The sequence below is a fragment of the Cyphellophora attinorum genome (genome assembly GCF_001299255.1).
Source record: "Cyphellophora attinorum strain CBS 131958 chromosome Unknown Contig28, whole genome shotgun sequence".
Classification (NCBI taxonomy): Eukaryota; Fungi; Ascomycota; class Eurotiomycetes; order Chaetothyriales; family Cyphellophoraceae; genus Cyphellophora; species Cyphellophora attinorum.
The window spans coordinates 236,341-250,293 of record NW_017253256.1 but is presented as its reverse complement, the minus strand read 5'-3'; the positions used below and the strand labels follow the sequence as shown (position 1 = coordinate 250,293).

The 13,953-nt window shown below is 54.4% G+C and overlaps 8 protein-coding genes across 8 annotated transcripts; 6 read left to right on the top strand and 2 right to left on the bottom strand.

The window, feature by feature from the left end:
* Positions 1 to 839: 839 nt before the first annotated feature.
* Positions 840 to 1,328, top strand: AB675_11849 (uncharacterized protein; the record flags this gene model as incomplete). Its single annotated transcript, XM_018140730.1, has 1 exon — positions 840 to 1,328. The coding sequence occupies one exon, from the start codon at positions 840 to 842 to the stop codon at positions 1,326 to 1,328; it is 489 nt and encodes a 162-aa protein (XP_017996752.1).
* Positions 1,329 to 1,578: 250 nt separating this feature from the next.
* On the bottom strand, positions 1,579 to 2,568 carry AB675_11848 (uncharacterized protein; the record flags this gene model as incomplete). The annotated part of the gene is made up of 1 exon (XM_018140729.1): positions 1,579 to 2,568. One exon carries the CDS (start codon positions 2,566 to 2,568, stop codon positions 1,579 to 1,581), a length of 990 nt encoding a protein of 329 aa, XP_017996846.1.
* Positions 2,569 to 3,152: 584 nt separating this feature from the next.
* AB675_11847 (Peroxisomal hydratase-dehydrogenase-epimerase) lies at positions 3,153 to 4,106 on the top strand (the record flags this gene model as incomplete). The annotated part of the gene is made up of 1 exon (XM_018140728.1): positions 3,153 to 4,106. The coding sequence occupies one exon, from the start codon at positions 3,153 to 3,155 to the stop codon at positions 4,104 to 4,106; it is 954 nt and encodes a 317-aa protein (XP_017996809.1).
* Positions 4,107 to 4,401: 295 nt separating this feature from the next.
* On the bottom strand, positions 4,402 to 5,127 carry AB675_11846 (Carboxylesterase NlhH; the record flags this gene model as incomplete). The annotated part of the gene is made up of 1 exon (XM_018140727.1): positions 4,402 to 5,127. The coding sequence occupies one exon, from the start codon at positions 5,125 to 5,127 to the stop codon at positions 4,402 to 4,404; it is 726 nt and encodes a 241-aa protein (XP_017996751.1).
* Positions 5,128 to 6,464: 1,337 nt separating this feature from the next.
* AB675_11845 (uncharacterized protein) lies at positions 6,465 to 7,825 on the top strand (the record flags this gene model as incomplete). Its single annotated transcript, XM_018140726.1, has 2 exons — positions 6,465 to 7,556; positions 7,613 to 7,825. The coding sequence occupies 2 exons, from the start codon at positions 6,465 to 6,467 to the stop codon at positions 7,823 to 7,825; spliced, it is 1,305 nt and encodes a 434-aa protein (XP_017996848.1).
* A 945-nt stretch (positions 7,826 to 8,770) lies between these two features.
* AB675_11844 (uncharacterized protein) lies at positions 8,771 to 10,219 on the top strand (the record flags this gene model as incomplete). The annotated part of the gene is made up of 3 exons (XM_018140725.1): positions 8,771 to 8,937; positions 9,389 to 9,827; positions 9,881 to 10,219. 3 exons carry the CDS (start codon positions 8,771 to 8,773, stop codon positions 10,217 to 10,219), a joined length of 945 nt encoding a protein of 314 aa, XP_017996787.1.
* An 882-nt stretch (positions 10,220 to 11,101) lies between these two features.
* On the top strand, positions 11,102 to 11,830 carry AB675_11843 (uncharacterized protein; the record flags this gene model as incomplete). The annotated part of the gene is made up of 1 exon (XM_018140724.1): positions 11,102 to 11,830. The coding sequence occupies one exon, from the start codon at positions 11,102 to 11,104 to the stop codon at positions 11,828 to 11,830; it is 729 nt and encodes a 242-aa protein (XP_017996733.1).
* A 477-nt stretch (positions 11,831 to 12,307) lies between these two features.
* Positions 12,308 to 13,824, top strand: AB675_11842 (uncharacterized protein; the record flags this gene model as incomplete). The annotated part of the gene is made up of 2 exons (XM_018140723.1): positions 12,308 to 12,979; positions 13,036 to 13,824. 2 exons carry the CDS (start codon positions 12,308 to 12,310, stop codon positions 13,822 to 13,824), a joined length of 1,461 nt encoding a protein of 486 aa, XP_017996826.1.
* Positions 13,825 to 13,953: the final 129 nt, after the last annotated feature.

Genomic DNA, 13,953 nt, shown 5'->3' with positions numbered 1-13,953 from the left:
GCTCCTCTCACAGCCTTAGTTTCTAATCGAACTCGATTGGGATCGATCAAAGCCTATAAGCAGAATCTCCAGCCAGCTTCTGGTGGACTATGTTGGTTTGAACTACGACAATAGCCCGGCATGCTCTACCTCGCCTCTTCTTGAGCAAATGACGAAGATGTTTGAGCTGCCAAACCCGCTCGACCAGCCTTCAGCGACCCCATCCCGCATAATCAACGACTGTGCATCGCGACGACTGTGGTGGTCTTGCTTCGTTCAAGACCGACGGTCGAGCCTCATACACAGCACCACGCCTTTCCACATCGCAATGGACCGCGTGATACCCATGATCTCGCTCGATGATTTCCACTTCAGTCAAACAAACGAACAGTCTGGGTCCGCCCTCACGCAAAATGCTATGGCCCAAATTCATATGGTCGAGCTCTTTCGTTTCGAGGTACAACTATGCCTACAACTTGACAAAGCTCCGTGTTCGGATCTGTCTTATTTTGCAGATCTGTCCAAGCGCTTACAACACTGGCTGGCACGATATAACCGCAGCGGCTTCAGCAAGCGAGCTGTCGCTGAGGCAGCGCGCTGTCTGAAAACTCAGTGGGAGACCCTTCGGCTTCTACATAACGTCGTTGCACTGAAGATGTGGGCGGCGTCGAGCAAGTCAGCTGCGCTACACTTCTCTTCAGCGGAGGACCGCAGCGCTTGCCTGACGCACCTGTCCCGTCTACGGGACGCTCTGTACTCGTTGCATGAGTCTCGGCAGCTGTATCGAGTGCATGGAGCTGGCATGTGCTATTACGGTGGCGGTCTGCATTGTGAGGGGGCTCGTCGATGCCAAGCCCGATATGGCGCACCTACTTCAACAACCTGTGTTCAAGGATCTTGCAGCACTCGCGGTCGAGTATGGAGCTCATCCGTCCCATGCCGCGGCCACTGTCATGGATCGGCTCACATTGGAGCCCACTCCCTCCCACGGCCTGCAGACGCACGATGGTGTGCGTGAGTATTGCTCTGGCGCAGAAGACACCGACGGACACTCCCTCTCAAGACTAGGCCTCTTCGACCGTATGAGATCGTCAGCGCAATCGTCTTCGTCGAGCAGTGGAACACCCGATGCAGATGGCCTGTCCATCGCGACCGAGCAGGAGGCATCTGAGGAACGCTTGCTCCGCCTCCTGTCGACTGTCGAATACGGGGCATCTGCTGGCATGAGCATCGACGATACCAGCAATTTGGCCCTAAGCTCCGACGGCTGGAGCCTGGAGAGCCCTGGGTCTTCGGCAGATGAAGGACTGAACGAGTTCTGCGACTTCACCCGGTTTGTACATATGTAAGCATGCCATCGAGAGCATTTCACCAAGTCAAGCAATGTGTACGCAATACAGTGAACTCAGAGCGAAAACATCATGTAAACGAATCGAGCATCTAGGTCCCTGGTCACAACGTGACTCCATGGTGCAAACTTATGCAATATTGCTCCGTTTCTCCACCAGATGACAGATCGTTGAACCGGCCCACGGCAGCTATACTGCACTTACAGAGATAAAGAAAGAGCCCGTGGGCAGCAGCAGCAGCCATCGTCAATCAATCAATCCTCTCCACCTCCATCACCCTCTGACCCTGCACGCTCAACAGCCTCCCGTTCGACCCCTGCCCAGCACCCACCAACAGCTGCACGAACGCCTGCACCACATCATCTGGCTCGCTCGCTGGCAGCCCCTCCTTCAGTCCCGCCGCAATCCCTGCCGTCATCGGCGTCGTCGTCAGCCACGGACACACCATCGACACGCTCACACCAGCCTCCTGAACCTCCTTCCTTCGGGACGTTGCACGAACCAGGCCTAGCAGTGCGTGCTTAGACGCACAGTACAGATCTTGGCCCGGGAAGCCGTTGTATGCGGCGGCAGAGCCGGTGACGATGATGTGTCGCGGGTTCGGTTGTGCGAGGGTGCCGCTGTGTAAGGCGTGGGCGTCAAGGGCGGTCATGTGGTGCAGGGCGAGCTTGATGCCGTAGATTGTGCCCAGGAGGTTGACGTCGAAGATTTGTGTTGGCGGCGCTTTGAGGGTTTGCTTGGGTGGGGACTGGGAGTAGGGGGACGCTTGCATCCATGATGGCTGGCCAATGGCTTCTTGCCCTATGGAGGAGCGATCTGTTGTTTCGGTCATGGCCGACGTCTTCTCATTCGCAAGCCAATTATACGCGACTTGATCGGCCGCTGCAGCTCCCAGCTGCGGGTCGTCGCAACGCAGCTCCGGATCGATAGCTGCGTTCAAACACACAATATCCAGACGCATGAAGCGGTCAAGAACGACCTGGAAGAGATGGCGCTGTTGCTCCCAAGCGGCGATGTCACATTCGTATGCGAACGCACGGCCTGGAATGTTCTTCTGGGCGGCGGTCAGAGCGTTGCTGTCGCGATCGACCATGATCACTGTGGCTCCGTGGGAGGCGAGCATGCGTGTAAGAGCGAAGCCGATGCCGGAGGCGGCGCCGGTGACGAGGGTGACTTTGTTCCATACGGCGTCTTTGAGAGCTGCGTCTCCGTTGAGAGTGGGGATAGGTCTGATCGCCATATTTGTGCTGTGAGGGCGCTCACTGTATTTGGGATGCTGTAGGAGCTTCGCTGTTGATTGCTAGCAAGATGGGCTGCTTTGACCATGGCAGCCATGGCGCGTTTCTATACATGAGGATTTCCTTGCCCAAGACTCTGTGTCTAAGACTTTCGAATCCATATCTCAATGACGAGTTATGCTGGACTGCATAACGTCGTTCCGCAGTACTGGGTCGCTGACATGCAGGTGTGTGTCCATGGCCCTCGATACGAGAACGAGCCACCTCCCCAGGTATGAGAGTGGATCAACTCCACATTTATATGCTGATCCAATTGGCAGCGAGCTGACTTGCTCTCTTGACTCAACACACCTCCCTTCTTATGCAGACATGGACGAACAGATCAATGCACCGTGAGCACAACTAGTAGACACAACGCATCGTATTCGTACACTACTCAGGTAGGTAGTCGACCAAAACATCGTGAAAGATTTGCCCATCCAGGTGTATCTTCTAAGCATATACTGCCAGCAACCGTGCCGAGTTCGATCTGCCAGACCACAGAACTTCTTTACATCCATAGAAAGCGCGTTCCCAATTTGGCATCATGGGACCTACATCCGACAACGGCCTGGCCGGCCGCGTCGCCATCATCACCGGCGCAGGCGGCGGCCTCGGCCGCCACTACGCCCTCTTCCTCGCGTCCCAGGGTGTCAAAGTGATCGTCAATGACTACGGCGGCTCCCTCGACGGCGTCAAAGGCACTTCTGCCCGCGCAGAGGCCGTTGTGAACGAGATCAAAGCCGCCGGCGGCGAAGCCACGGCTAATGGCAGCGACATCTCGCAGCAGAGCGAAGTAAAGGAAGTCGTGGCTCAGGCTGTGGAGGTGTATGGACGGGTGGATATTCTGGTGAACAACGCGGGGACTTCGGGGCAGATGAGCTCGCATGATGCTGTCAATGTTGAGAGCTTCCGACGGACGTGGGAGATTGCGTGTTTAGGCACGGTGTTGCTGATTAGTGCTGTGTGGCCGATCATGGAGAAGCAGGGGTATGGGCGGATCGTGAACACGAGTTCGGATTCGATCTATGGGTTTGGAGGTGGTGGGGATGGGGGGTATGCGAGTAGTAAGGGAGCGGTGTATGCGCTAACTAGGGATCTGGGGAGGTTTAGTACGAAACATGGGATCAAGATCAATGGGGTGCTGCCGAGCGCGGTGAGCAGGATGAGTGATTTGAGTCCGATCATCAAGGATATCACGCACAAGTACTTCAAGACGGAGGAGGTGGCGACTTTTGTTGGGGCGCTGGCGAGCGAGCATTGTCCTGTGTCGGGTGAGCTGTTCAGTGCTGGAGGTGGGAGGGCCGCAAGGACGACGCTGGCGACGTTTCCGGGGTATAATAGCAGTACGGTCGAAGGGTATTTGGAGCACTTTGATGAGGTCATGGGTGATGCTGGTGATTGCTTCATTCCGAAGGATACATTGGATCAGGTGTCGTATGCGATAAAGCATGCTACGGGCACTGATGTTGGGAAGATAGAGATGGATTCTGCGATCTAGAAGATACACCGTCTCCTATGTCATATGCTCTGCAGAGCTCGAATCCTGTTGGCGACCGCTTGTTGAGTGACGCTTGAGGTCGGGTTCAGAGCCTCAAACGCATGAGGCACTGATGGGTACACGTGGAACTCCAACACGTTATTTACAGCCGCGAGACGAGCAGCATACTGCGTGACCTCTGGATAGAAGATGTCCAGGCCTCCTACGTCCATGTAGGTAGGCGGAAGACCTTCGAGTGACGTTGCTCTTGCTGCTGAGGCGTAAGCAGGTACATCCCCTGACCCAGCTTGTTTACCTAATAGTGCAGTCCACCCGACTGTGTTATCGTTGAAGTCCAGCAGGCAGATCGTCCAAGGTCCACGTCTCCTGACAATGTTCTGTCATCCAGCATGGGGTATATGAGGATCTGCTTTGCGAGTTTTGGTGTAAGCTTGCGGTCCCGCGCCATCTGAGCGACCACTGCAGCAATGCCACCACCAGCACTGTCACCCTGTATCGCGACGCGGTGGGGGTCGATACCGAGCTTGTTCGCCGAGTTGAGAAGCCATTCCAATGCTGCGTAGCAATCTTCCGTAGGCGCTGGATGTGGATAATCTGGGGCGAGACGATAGTCGACGGAGAAGAACTGTACACCCGACTGTTGTACTAAGGCCGAGACGGTTGGAACGTACTGTTCTACCGAGCCCATGAACATGCCGCCGCCATGAATCTGCAGCACAGCAGGAGCCCTGTGAGTTTCTGTCGATTGTTCTCTGCCGGTCGCAGCAAGCTCGAAGCGATGAACGGATATCGACTGTCCATCGAAAGACTTGACTTCATGTAGCGACCGTACGATATCATCATAGGTCACTTGAGGAGGTGCAGGCAAGTCTGCGAAGCATTGGTAGATGTCTAATGCCCGTTCCTTGGTGTCCAAGATATCGGAACGCGGACGGGTCTGTCGCTTCCTGAGGATATCGGTCAAGATGCCTTCGTAGTCTTTGTCGATAGAAAGGGGGACTCTGAAAGGCGGCGACGACATTGCGGATGGTAGTTACTACGATTCTACCTTCATAGCCAAACGACGCGTCGTCGTTTCTGACTTAAGTGTGCATGGTGCAGCATCAGTTGACTCATGGGACTTTGTCATCCACTGGGGCCTACTCGCACATTGGCATCAAGGACCTCGCCCGCTGCGCTTTCCCCTCGCCTCCAGACCATAGCATGCGAAGAAGCAGTCCTAAGACCGATGATCATCCAGAGACTTGAAATGTGCCGGACAACAAAGGTCGTCGCGGGCTCTCCGTGCAAGTGGGACACAAATGGCATTGACATCATCGTGCAGCGGCGGCAGTGGAGCATGAACGGCAGACCGGTAGACTGCTTGATTGGTTGTGGCTGCAGCTGTCGTCTTGACAACAACGCGGCTAGTGCCGGCCCGACAACAAACAAACCCACGCGACTTCGAACCACAGCAAACTCCACGGTGCTGTTCAATGCTGCCTATGATGCTCTGCAACGTGGCTCTCTTCATCGCAAAATTCTCCAGCTGTGTCGCTAGGTTTGCACGATGAGTGTTGTCTTTTCACGCGTGCAGGCCAGCGGTGAAGCAAATGCTCCGGCAACGAGACCCTAGTCGCGAGAAAGGAGGCTGACCGCTATTTAGTGTGACATGGCTCTGCATTTCTCGCGTTCTGACGATCTGACTGGTGAGAAGACCATGGGCTTTCTGCAGCTTTTTCGGAAGCGGATCTGGGCGTAACGTTCGTGCGGCAGCAGAGCCGTTTAGTATATCACAATTGCTTTGTAGCATCCGTGCTATAATTGATCCCGTGATGTAAAGCCTTGGGCGATGCTTCTTCTGCTGCTCACTCTCGCTTCCATGATTGCTTTGTGACAATGGAAAGTCATCGAACACCGTGTTGAGAGCTCAGAATGGTGGTTCCAGTGGTGATCCTGGTCACTCCGTGGACGGCGTGAGATCCCCGAGGGCAGTGTGCCTTTAGCGCCAACCCAAACATCAAAGCAAAAGTTGCACCACCCAGGCCGCCGGTGCCTGTGCACCTGCATCATCGAGACAGAGCTTGCTCTTCTACACACCTCTACCTGCTCCTCACTACCAACAAATCACTTCAAGCGTGCAAAATTCTCGAGCAAACGAGAATCGTAGCGCCCAGCCACCCACAATATCGAATTTATGACATCGGCACTCGACTCTGAGACTCGAAAATTCCCCGAACATTCCTTCTCCACGTTTTCGAGGCAAGCCGATTCGAGTCCAATATACAGCAAGAATGAAGAGTAGGAGACCAATAAGGACATCACAGAAACGACCTTGGATACGATAAAACACACTACCGCGAGTGAGAGCTCGTGTTCATGGAGGCACCGCCTCCGCCGCCACCTCACGGTGCCGGTGCGAGCGGCGGCAAGAGTGGTGGCCTGCCAGATGGCAAATACGATATCTTCGTCATCCCTCCAACATCGTCAGGTTCTGGCTTCCTCTATCTTCCATCATTACAAACCCAGCGGAATAGCTTCCTGGCGGGATGTGCTTGCACAACGTTTGCATTCGCAGTGTGGAACATCATGGTGCCAGCGGTCAAGAACTGGCTATTTGACACCATGAATGGCGGTGGATCAGGCGTCGTTGTGCTCATACTGCTGGTTGGAATAGTGGCATGGGCAGTGGGGAAGACACAAGCCGAGTCTGAACACGACAAAGGCGGCCCAGGCTCAAGCAGTGCTGGCTCAAAACAGAACTTCAACACCAATGGCGTACCACCACAACCCAACACAAGTCCACCTCCACCCAAGTCATCATGGCAGAGACCGCAGTCAACACCCAACTCAGGCCAGAAATCGGCATGGGAGAAGGCACGAGAGGAGACACGAAAGCGCGAAGAGGAGAAGAAGAAAGCCGAGGAAGCCAAACGGAAAGTTGAAGAACTGGAGAAACGAAGAGCAGAGCTCGAAAAGGAACGACAGAAACAGCGAGAGAAAGACCTGAAAGAACGACTCGAACGAGAGCGCAAGGAGCGAGAAGAAAAGACAAAAGCAGAGAAACCATCGCCCACCAAGCGACAACCCACTGCCCGCACCGAAGACGAAGACGATGCATACTCCTTCCGACCGTACGACCGACCCAAACACAAAGCCAACTCAGGCGCTTCAGTGTACTCTGAGTCGTCATATGCCCCGTCGCAGTCGACCGCACGCACGACACCACCTCCTGAGTTCACAGGCCCGTACTCAACGAAGGACCCGGACAAGATCACGATCAAGGGCGTCTTCTCCTTCAATAACGCTTTCATGCGCACACCGATAGCACAGCTCGTGTCTGGTAGGAAGCCAGTCAGCGACGGCCTGATCCTGCGCATGACTAGCGAGGGCCTCTTCATCGACGACGACCGTCGAAATGAGCCGCAGCGGGAGTGGGACGTGAAAGTGTGGACGATGAAGCTGGTCGAGGTATGCTCTTTCCCGCCGCTTCCACAGCAACTCAAGCTAACATTGTGTGTCCACAGAGCTGCGAGATCGCCGGCGTCCAGATCGTCCGTGCCACTATCCGTGACCAAGAAGGCAAGAAGTACGTCTTCATCGTTCCGCACAGCGAGGGGTGGAAGGTAGCGATCGGGCTGCAAAGGCTGAGGAGGAGCGCGCTGGTCAAGTCGTTGGGTGTCGCAGGGTTGCCGCAGAACGAGGCGAAGGCGCTGCTGGAGGGACTGGGTTTCATATGAGCGGAAGCGTGGTGCAAATAAACGGTGAGGTAGCATTCCTGAAGGGAGGTTCTGGAATGTTACTTTCGCTATGGACTTTGTTGCAAGTTGTTGTGGTCTGTCTAGTCTGCTATCTAGCGATGCATCAGCGACGGAGTTGGGCAGATCATCAGGTCATGTTGTACAGTCAGTCATTCGCTCTTCAGACGAGATACCATATGCTCAGGTAGAGGTACATATCGTTCTAGGATGACTCGATGAGCCTTGGATCCCTGTCTTACCTAGGTAGGACACCAAAAGAAACTTTGACTTTGCACGAACCATGAACTTGGCGACAATTGCTTCGATGGTCGCTCTTTCCACAGGCGCACTTTCCATGTTGACTGTGAGACGTATGTTCAGGTAGGTGCGACCCGTGCCGCACGTCTGTGGATCGAATCGTCTGCAGGCATCCTATATTTCGTCATGACTACACACCACATCTGTTATCCATTCTAGCTGTTGTTTCCACCACTCCACCCTACGATGCTTGCAATCCATTGTCACCTCGCGCAAAGCACGCGGTTGGAAAGCCTCTGAAGGCATGCAGAGTGCAGTGCACACTGTTCTGATGATCGAGGCACTTGAGCTGGCTGATAACCTGCGTTTCAGCTGCGAAACATGGCCAGATCAACGGCCTTTGTGTGCACCTTCAATCCCCCGAGCCCACGCAAACTACACAGTCGAACTAGGAATGTCACCGTGACAGATGGATAGTTTGCTGTCCATCTACGAGGTTCGCCTAGGAGAATCTAGCCATTAGTGGTTGAATGACGGACATGCGAAACATGGCCGCATCCATGGCCGAATGTGCCCCTCAGCTTCACTCGGCGCTTGCAATCCGGTGACTTCCCTCATGGACGCCATCAGTATCATCATCTCAGACTGCTTGCAGGGTGGTACGTCAATCGCAGCGCAAGCACCCGCATGGCTGACACTCCTGAGAAACCGGAGCTACGAAAGCTTCTCAAACGGTACAGAGTCTTCCATGATCAGAATAAGCGTGAAGCGCCTGGCCACGAGGATCACTTCCAAGCCATACAAACCTTAGGAGAGTACGATGCGAAGCACTACCGTTCGACTGTCACCATAGAGTCTGCACAGAAGCCTTGGAGGCAGAAAACTCTAAGCAGGGCAAAAGTCCTCAGTGAGAAGGCTTATCGATGCCTTGAAGCAGATAAGAACGGGGCTAGTTGCGTCTAAGCCTAGAGACCGAAATACTATCACGGTTCAGTGTCGAGGTCGTTTGGTGAGCATCCTTCTGGCACGATCCAGCAGCACCTGACAGACTATTAGTCCAGAATGTTGCGCTCGCCTTTGGAGATCAGAGTTGGAGGTTGCCCTGACGAAGATTGATGGCAACATCGATGATCTGGCGAATCGACAACGTAATCGACAGGTCTGTCGCTGCATGTCACGCCGGGTGGGCGAGGATCGGTAGGTACTTCTGCGTTTCCTACATGGCAATACCCGTTGACCTCCTCGGGTGATCAGGTTTGATGAAGGCATCAATCACCTGTTCGATGATCGTGCCGAGGAATAGAGCGAATTCGAGGCCGAAATCGAGCAACTTCTCAAAAATCTGAAAGGCACTGGCAAGAAGCCCGATCGTCTATTCGGCTTAAGAGTCACGAAAAGGCTTGAAAGAATTCTTGACGACGCAGAAGGCCCGACTGGAGAACCTATCAGGAGCTTCATCAGAACGAGTCCGTTGACAGCCAACTGCCAACCGCTCTTGTTCCCGTTTCTGGTCCTGGAGGCCAAATCCGAAAAGAGCGACGATACATTCTCAAAGATTCGGCTTCAGACCAGCTTTTCCATTCGAGCTCTGCTCAAGCTCCAGCGCGACCTGGCAAGCGCTGTATTCGAGCAGCAACAGCCGGTCATGAAACCTCTGGTATGGTTTTTGTCCAACAAGGGAGAGGTATGGCGTCTGGCTGGCGCATACGTGCAAGAAACGAAGGACGTCACGAGACCAAATTACGTGAGCGGCCTCTCATGTCTAAGCCCGCAGAACTTGTTGTTGATATATTACAGCGTATATTGGACCTCTGGGAAGGCAATATAACCTACGAGCAACATGCACTTCGCCTCCTGCTAACTCTGGACTACATCTTCGATTGGGCTCGTGATGTATATCGCAAAGAGATCACGAATTGCTTACTCTCCCTAGCTGCGCACGCGACAGCAAGTCTGGCCGCTGAGACTGATGTTTTCAGCACGCTTGGAAACCTCGTCGATATCGGACAAATGCAAGACTTCGACGCAGAGCCTGTTGACCAGAGACCTCAGCCTTTTGACGTGCCCGACCTATACAAGGCCTTTGACACGAACACTCTCGCAATCCGCGATGCTCGATACATCCGATTCACCTAATTCGCCCTTCATGTTACTCTCGAGAATCTGGATAGTTTTCTGCTCTCGGTCTCAACTGCGAAAGAGGGCGAGAAACTGGCTCGCAAATTGTGGCGCGTGATGCTGAGCTCCTCGACTTGGTCCGTTACCGCAAGTTGTCTTGATGCGCTAGAAAAGCTTTGGACTGGAAAAGACGCCGATATGCAAGCTTACGCAAACCCTGAAGATTCTTTTCTGGCAATTTTCATCGTCAGATCATACATAACAGGTGAGCAAGAGCGCTCCCACGAGCGAACGCGCAATGTGGCTACAGACGAAGCATGGAACCTGACTCAAGAACTTACATACGTTTCCATCGCTGTGAATGCGTTGGAGGCTCTACGCACACGAGCCTCGTACAGCACTCGCTCTCGACTAATGCGCAGCGAACAGCGGCCAAGAGTCTCTCAAGAGTGGGTCATGGAGCAATTTGCAGCTTTGCGTCACGCCCCTTTGAAAAAAAGCTTTCTCGCTGCTGTCTGCCGGAGTACGTTGTTGTCCGTCACTGCGCGGCGCTCGCCTGTGAGGGATCAGAATGCCACTCCTCCCTTCCCTCAGGACAATCCAGGCCGAATTTCTAGCTATGAACCGTCGTTGACGCGTTTTCATACTACTCCGGTTCCCGATGCCGCACAACTTGCCTGGGTCATATATCGGCAGCTAAAGGTCGGAAGGTTGGAGCCTACGCAAAGCTTCATGAGGACCTCGCGTCAGCTCAGCAAATGTCCGTCAGTGTCAACTCGGACAGAGACCTCGCTGTGGCCCTGGGAAGAAGCAGCAGCATTTCTATCGACCTGCGGCTCCTGCCTTTTGGCTGGAGTCGGAAGGCACCATCACCCGTTCGAATTCTTCGAAGATCTCGTCATGGGTCATTGTATCTTCATCTTTGACCCGTTCTCAGGCATCTCGGATGATGCAGAACATACAGACGCCCCTCCCGTAGCGTCAACACAGGTCATGGTCTCAGTGCTCAACCTGCACACAAGCAGGGCGCCTGCATGTAACTTGCCGTTCTGGTTCCGGGACAAGTCAGATTTGTCAGTGGCTTATAAGATACTCGAGCATGTCTCGTATCGTTATGGCATCGCATGCGACCTTCTGGATACCGACCCAATCTTGGGAACGGCTACGACGAATAGAGGAACCTTCCGGTTAATGACCGAGCCAGAACCCGACATCACGAAAATGAAAGCCATTGTCAGCGTTGGGAAATCTTATGAGTTCGGCAAGGTTCTGATGTGGGTCAAGTACGGCTTCGAAGAAGCGATTACAGAAGTGGGAGCTCTCCCCTCCGAGCACGGAGACGCTACAAATGCTGTCTCAGCGAAAGACAATGAGCTTGCTGGCACTGGTCTTCGATCTGGCTATCAGGTGGCTGAGATCGAGTCAGAGGCACTCTCACTTGCATCAGCCTCAACGCATACGACTTCCTCCGTCGCAAGGCGTTCTGGCGTAGCAGCTGTGGACCGGCAGAGAAGGCGCAAACGAGATGAGAAGCACGCATCTGTAGCAACCACACCTGAGTCTGAAGAGACAGTGAGAGCAGGAAAGAGGCGAAGACTATCCACCGACGACGATAGGAGAGGTCGCTAGCCATATATGTGAAGGATAACAATGTGTGTCATTTAATGGGCAGCCTCTGGTACTATGACCAGGCTGAATAGAAACGCAAGAGCAGCAGATGCCGTGCCAGACCCTCCCCACCTTTTCCCCTCATTCATGGTCCATGCTTAATTGGTAAGCGCGGCCCCTCGGCGCCGTGGTCGAATGAAGGTTTTGGGGCCGGCAATGGTATCCTGAAGATCAATGGCCTTTATGATAAGGACGATTCCACGGGAAGTCCGTCCATCCATCTGTCAATCCTTTTCATATCTGCCTGTCGCGCAATTGTCCTTTTGTAGCAAGCGCTCGACTACTCGCGGTAACGCTGTGACGTCTGCGTGCAGAATACGTGAAATTGAGGAGGGACAGGGGGAATACGACGCCCGGATCCTCAGGCAGCAGCGTTTCCACACGTGGTGGCTTCCAAATAACTCCATTACATCAGGCACGAGCATTCATCGCTCGGCCATGACGCTCAAAAAGAAAGTCGTGGGCGAGCGCAGTCGCAGTTACGATACATTTGAGGAGTCTTCGAGCAGCGCTGTCCAAAATAACCCATCGTCATCTCAGAAGCCCGACAAGAGTAAGCTTGCTGGTGAGGAAGCACAGAATCTTGCTACTTCCCAATCATTCTGGCGGGACGAGGACGAAACTTTACCACGCCAACCCACGAGTTCGAGACCCGGAAGGATGGGTCACCCAGCAGAGCTTGAAGCCAGAGGTCCCTACCAAGATGACCCAAATGATCCGCCCCCAATCTACACGCCATCAGACTCTGTAGCAACACCACTGACACCGTCGTCACCCGTCGCTGCACGAGCACAACCTCATCCTCAATCACAGCCACAAGTAGGTGATCCATCATCTCCTACAAGCCCCACACACCCAACCACACCCTACGAGGACTCGCCTCGCCCATCAACGGAAGAGAACGAGTCCTACGCCCGCTCTACGCTCCTCGAGCTAGCGCAACAACGATCGAACCGCCATCCTCGCCGACGCGGTTGTGGCGGTCCACTCAATGCCCTATCGGAGCACCGCAAAGACCGCGAACGCCGCCGCTTCCGCAAGATATGCTGGTTCACACTCGCCTTGAGCCTGTGCTTATGGTTCATGATCCCGGGAATGCTGAGCGGCAAAGTACGCACACTTACTACAAATCTACTCTTGATCATCCACTGACTTCTTCCTCATAGGCACACACCCACACCCCCGGCTGGTGGCACCAACACAACGACTCCTCCCGCAACCCGATCCCCTCCTCCTCCCCCAACAACCCTCTCCCCGGCCTCAACCGCGAATACCACCAACACGAAACGTCGCAATCAATCACAGGCTCTTTCCCGCTGTATGACGTCCTCGACCTCTCCACCACCTCGGGGTCGATCATCATCGACGTTGAGCCACACCCTGGCCCGAACCCTGCGGTAATGAAATTGAGTACGCGCAGTGGGAGTATTAGGGTTAGGATGGGAAGCGGGATTGTGCCGTGGCTGCCGAGCAGTGATGCTACCAACCGCACGTTCCAAAGCACCCTGGAAACGACATCGGGATCCGTGAGTGGGAGTCTGTTGGCGGGGAATGGTGGGACGACCGCCATCGAGACGCAGTCGGGCTCCCTCTCCCTCACCATCCACGCGCTCGACTCCGGAGGTCCGAAGGGCAGCACGTCGAAATTGTCTACGACGACGCAGTCGGGCAGTCAGAATATCAAAGTCTCGTCCTCGTCGACAGAAGATCTGAAGAATTGGGAAGCGGAGCATGTGGTCAGGGGGAGTGGGAGTATGGGGTTGAGTTATCCGAGGCGGTGGGTGGGCAGGTTGGAGATGCGGAGTATGGGGAGTGGGAGTTTGAGTGCCAGGGGCTCGGGGCTTGTGCTTGAGAGGGGAGGGAGTAAGGAGGTTAGTGGGTGGAGGGGGGATCGTGAGGGGAGGGTTGTCGCTGTGGAGGCGCAGGGGAGTGGTAGTGTGAGGTTTTTGTGCTGAGCTCGATAGAGAGGAGATTTGGTTGGACATTTTGTTGACGTGGCAGCGATGACACCTTTCCTTGGATATGATGTTACGATTTATGGCGTGGAAACGAATGCTAAGGGTCTGGGAGATATGGCGCAAGCC